Genomic DNA, 6,000 nt, shown 5'->3' with positions numbered 1-6,000 from the left:
GCCAGTGGGCCACATGGCAACGGTATCTACCTACTGTCTACAAAAGCTTCTCTTCGGACAACTATCTCCCTTTGTTAACCATGAAGTTGAAACAGTGTTTTATTTATTTAGTTTTTTATTGCTTACTTCTTGGTATGAACACTTGATAAATTTACTACTATGCTCTATTTTTTTGTAATATGATTGTTATAATTTTAACTTTGCTAGAATACCACTCGTCCATGCGCTTTGTAGCTGCACGATGATTGGTTATCTAGCTTTCATATATCAACTTTAAAATATCTTAATTTTGTAAATGGGGTATAGAAATCCAATCGTCTATACGCTTAGTAGCTGCAAGAGGTGTTGTAATCTTACTCCTTTTAAAAAATAATAATAATATGAGTAATAACTCATATTATTATTATTTTTTAATATCATTTATACACTTAATTTATTTGTCAATTTTTAAAATGTGTTAATGAGGGCTAAATTTCTAACTGTCTATGCGCTCTGTAGCTGCAAGATGTCCTGTAGTCTAGCTCCTATCTGTTATAATTTTTAATTGATCTTAATTGAAAACGAGGAACTAGAATCCCAACCGTCCATGCGTTCTATAGCTGCAAGACGTTCTGGGATATTTATTAATTGTACAGCGCCCTTGAGGTGATTTTCACAAAAATGGCGCTATATAAATTATCCAACTAAATATATATATATAAATATATATATAGTTGGATAATATATATATATATATCTCATTGAAAAAAAGTTCTTTTTGGCAATCTAAAATCGGCTCGGCTTTTCGTCGGGTAATAAAACTCTTGACATTCCTTGACGAAAATTAAAAGTGATAATAAAAGTTCATACGTATTAAAGTGTATAATTTTATTAATACTATTTATTTACAAGAGTAATATTTTTGTACAAAGGTACTAGTTGTTTAGTGTAAATTTTAAAATTTAGTCCGGTCATTATTGTTTCGGTTGTGGTGGTAAACTCGCGATGTAGTCCAGCGCCTTCTGAATATCGGCGGGGATGGGAGGGGGCGTAGGCAGGTGGGCTCCTTGAGGCCTGAATCCGTTCTCGTCTGCGTCGTAAGACAGTTGGATGACCTGGCCATCGGGAGCCGTGTATTGGAACTGGCCCTGAGCGGCGATGGCCTCCAGCTCGGGGTTGCCGGCATTTTTCAGCGCCCCCGACTCGGAGGCGGAGATGCCGTTGGCCGTTTCGTAGCTCCACTGGTAGCTGTCAGGATTGACTACGGAGTCCTGGCGGAGGATGGCCACGGGTTCCTCGGCCAAACTCATGGCGCACAAAACCAAGAAGATCAACTGGAAATACAAATACGTTTCTGCATTTTCACGTAACAAACAATATTCTTCTTTTTATTCAACTGAACAAAAGTAAATTTTCTGATAAATAAATTTGAAAAATTTCACCGCGACCTACATATGTAATAAACTTTAAATAATGTCGAAACTCCAGAAGTACACTTTACCCAGTGCAAACTAACAAATTCTATTAAACGTCATACTTAAATCAAAACTATTTTTCAAATTATGGCACCCTCGAAGGGGGGGTAGGATATGAGAATTATCGCACCGCGGAAAGTAAACTGAAAACAAAATATATTTATATATTTCTCATGTTTCACTGTGAATTGTTATTTTCATATAAATTACAAAGTAAACATTTAACTCAGTATAAGGATGGTATTTTGAATCTTTTATTTCCAATAGTAGGTAATTAATTTGGGGATTTTAAATTTTTATACGCTACGACACTTCGCTTCATACAAACTGATAATAAATATTTTTGATAATATCACTAATTATGATTTTTGTTTAAAGAGTTTTTTGTTAAAAGTGTCGCACTAAATATAAGAAACCTTTTTTTTTACAATCAAATAAATTAATAATATCGTTATTTACACGAAATCCACAATATTTTCTTTTATTATTAGGAAATGAACTCATCTCATTAGAACGGTCATGCATTTCGGTTCAGAGCGTTCAGTGATGAAGTTCAGTGCTACGGAAAAGTGTGTGTATTTTTTTTTCTTTTGTCCGGTAAAAATGAGAATATAGAATTGAACTACTTTGAACGACGTCACTCGTTCGAAATCAACCAATGATAGTTTTGTGATAGATTTCCGGTTTACGAAAAGCCAACCGACCAATAAGCAGAACTTACCAAAGAGGTCTTGTGAAGTTTTATTTTATATATTTTGTTGAAATTCGGAATAGTTTCATAATACTTTAACAAATAAGTAAAAACTACTGAACTTCTATGTAAGCGGGAATCTTTAAACACGTTCACTTTCGTAATGACATACTCGTAATATTGTTTATATTTAATACAGTCAAAGACTGTATGAATGTAGAGGAAGCGAGATCTGTATGCAAAGATAGAGTGTTGTGGCGTTCTATCCTCTCTGCCTACCCTTACGGGGAAACGGCGTGATGGTTTGTTTGTGTTTGTTTGTTTTTTAATACAGTATCATTCACGTAATACCGATGCACTATTTCACTATTCAATCGATCCAAACTGATACTTACTGCTTTTTCCATTTTGGTGGTATGTTTTGCTCAAGTTGAATGTCGGAATACTGTGCTGAGATAAGACATCTCAGGCTATTTATATGAAAGAAAACAGAATATGAAGAAGCTTGCGACATTATTTCTGAATTGATGCAATTTTAATGTCTGTGACCTAAAGATTCGCATAGTTAAAATCTTGATAATAAATAATAGATTCGGATTACAGGCTGCAGAAAAAATCCCCGTACAACCTATTTTTTAAAAAAATCATCACACAAATAACCAGAAATCTTCGAAAATTATAAAAAAATCCACATTAAGCTATGAAGACAAAGAATGTAAATTTTTTTTAAACTCATTATTTATTTACTTATTTATTTAATGCACACAATACATAATTTAATCGTAACAAAATTATATTTTTTTATGCCCTAACTTGTTAGAAAATTCCATGTTAAGTCGAGACTCTTCTATCTAGAAATCAAAAACATATTTAATAAAATCAAAAGTAATCAAAACAATAGCAGTTCACAATGAAGTCCTGGTACCGACCTTGATGAATGTAAGCGAAGTATGAACTTGGAAAAACAGGGATGAAAAAAGTAGGCTCAATGCTGTCAAAATGCAATTTCTTAGGTGAATGTGTAGTAAAACTATGTGCGATATCTGCATAGTTGTCCAGATCCATACATTGTGTAAAGCTGAAATAAACATCATCGACAAAATCGAGAAAAGCGGTCTGCGTTAGATTGGACATGTAGAGCGAATAGACGGCGAAAGGACGGCCAAAGTGATTTATGATTCGAATGTTGATAGATGGAGAAAACATGGCTTGACCAAATCCAACAAATTTTTACGATGGACATGTTAAAAGTCGGAATAATCATGAAGACTTGCTAGAAAGTCCGTGTTGAGTCGAGTCACTATCAGATATCGACTCATTTACTTTAACTCAAACAATGAGGAGGTTTAGTGTTTTTTTTTAAATTTGTTGATAGACTATCAAACTAAGGCAAAGATTTTTAAAAATACTTTCAATGAATTGTTTTATCAGCGAATATTATTTAATTTTTTGTGATTTTGAAATTAGTCCGTTGGCGAAGTCACAAGTTGTCGTCGGTGAGATTTGTTGACATTTAAAAGTGGAGCCTCGTAGCGTCAAAATACACTTAGCGTTGAAAGAAATGTCCACCTAGAAACTGGAAATCTGTAACAACACATAACATAGCTATAATTAATGGGTCGATGCACAAGAACTTGTGACGCGGTTCAAACTAGTTCGTTTTTATTAAAACCATTTTTGTAATTTTTTTAATGCATTTTAGAAAAACTTCACCGTACAATTAAATACTTTTATTTTTACTGCGCGTAAAAATTTTTTTTTTATATGATTTCTCGTAGCACTGAACTTTCTTATTTGAAAAGGATTTGACATTTCATGCAAATGTACCGTATTTGCGTTTATTCGTATCTTTTATTTTGTATAAAAACTAAGTTTTTTTTTCATTATTTGGTTTTTCTCGATTATACTTTTTACAACATTAAGAATTTATACAAAAAAACATTTTTCAAATTTGTTATTTATAGTTTTAATATGTATATTTATAAGAGTGTTATTTATGTTTATCGCAGGAGGCTAAAATAGCAGTTCTCAATGGAGTTCTAGTGCCAACTCTAATGTATCGGAGTGAAGTATGGAATTGGAAAAATGATGATGAAAGTAGGTTAAATATTGTAGAAATGAGATCCCTCAGGCGAATGTGTGGTTAAACGATGTATGATAGGTGCACAAATGTCGAGATCCGTGAAGTGTGTAAGGCTGAGACATGCATTATCGACAGAATCAAGAAAGGGGTGCTGCGTTGGTTTGGACATGTGGAGCGAATTAACAGCAAAAAAACTGCTAAAAGGATCTACGATGGGAATGTTGATGGATGCAGAAAACGAGGAAGACCGAGAAAGACATGGCACGATTAAATCCATCAAATACTTGAAGATGGACATGTCAAGAATAGGGAATAATCGGCGTGCGTGCATGAAATGAAGTATGAATGTAGAGGAAGCGAGGTCCATATGCAAAGATAGAGTGATATGGCGTTCTATCCTCCCTGCCTACCCCTACGGCGTGATGGTTTGTTTTGTTTATTTATGGTAATATGTATTGTCATATTGTTATTTATAGTGATATGTATATGTAAAAGCCCTACGGGCGTAAATAAATTCACACAAATAAAACAAACGCCAAGTGAATTCCTAAAAAAAAGACTGTCCACTTAATTTTATGACAAGTTCTATATGTTACGTAAATATACTCTATAATGGTTTTTGTCATTTCTACAAAAGGTCAGAGTTTTTCGAAAAGTATTGGTGTAATTTGACTACTAATTCGCGTTTTTAGGTAATAACAAGTTAATATATAAGCTGAGCTGTGGCACAACACTTTACAAATATGTACACAATTTGTGTGAAAAGATGCAACCAGAAGAAGTAAAAGCTTTTCTAATGCACACTTATGTTTTCGATATTAATGGATAAAAATAATAAACAATGCATGCTGAAAATACGATCATTATGAAAAAAAAGAAAATCGACAGTTTTATTGTTTTGAAAAGCATTAATCTGAATCCAGCTTTTCTAGTTTTTGAAAATGTACCGTTTTACCATAATGTGTCGATTGATTATAATGTTTTAATTTACTTATAAACAGTTTATTACATTTTTTTTGAAAAGTCCCAATTTCCGGGGCCCAAAGGTCTTGTGTCGAGTTGGAACAAATACAAACATCCGAGTATATTTTTTACTGCTCTCCTAAAGATAAAATAAATCGCGTGTCTCAATGCATCTAAACCGTCAATAACTGGATGTCATCAAACAGACTCAAACTCAATCCATCTAAAACTGAGCTTCTATTGACAGCGGCAACACCTTTTACACCGATCTCCAATTTCAATCACAGGTTGTGCTCTTACCCCTAGTATAAATGTGTAACTACTGGATGTTCATTTAGATTCAGATCTTTCTCTTAATTTTCAGGTCAATAAAACGGTAAGTGCTGATTTTTTCTATTTCCGACAGATCAAATCCGTGTAGAAAAATATTCCTATAGATGCAACTAAAGCTCTTGTAAATGCTTTTGTCGTCTCGCGTCTAGATGATAGTAATGGAATATACACAAATCTTCCAAAATATCAAACTAATAAATTCAATCTGTTTTCAATGCAGCAGCAAGGTTTTTTACCGGAGTAAAAAAATACTTTTACATCTCAATACATCTTCGAGATTTACACTGGTTAAAAAGCCCAGATATTTTGTATGTAAACACGCGAGATAAAAGCTTTTTCTACGGCCGCGAGAGCGTTTGGAATAGCAGCCCCGAAGTGTTTAAGTGCTTCTTTTAGGTACAGTTATCTCATATCCAGCACCTTCGTGTATTGCAATAACTGTTCTGACGAGTCCCTCCAACGAGGGCGCCTTGATA

The 6,000-nt window shown here is 33.7% G+C and overlaps 1 protein-coding gene across 1 annotated transcript; it reads right to left on the bottom strand.

The window, feature by feature from the left end:
• Positions 1–916: 916 nt before the first annotated feature.
• On the bottom strand, positions 917–2,581 carry LOC148285538 (endocuticle structural glycoprotein SgAbd-8-like). Its single transcript, XM_088243612.1, has 2 exons — positions 2,541–2,581; positions 917–1,313 (listed from the first exon to the last, which is right to left on the bottom strand). Exons 1-2 carry the CDS (start codon positions 2,550–2,552, stop codon positions 954–956), a joined length of 372 nt encoding a protein of 123 aa, XP_088099738.1. The 5' UTR covers positions 2,553–2,581; the 3' UTR covers positions 917–953.
• Between the last annotated feature and the right edge of the window lie 3,419 nt (positions 2,582–6,000).

This window comes from Micrasema longulum, unplaced genomic scaffold (genome assembly GCF_059751315.1).
Source record: "Micrasema longulum isolate JH-2025_06_02 unplaced genomic scaffold, ASM5975131v1 h1tg000024l, whole genome shotgun sequence".
NCBI lineage: Eukaryota > Metazoa > Arthropoda > Insecta > Trichoptera > Brachycentridae > Micrasema > Micrasema longulum.
This window is presented reverse-complemented; position numbering and strand designations above follow the sequence as displayed.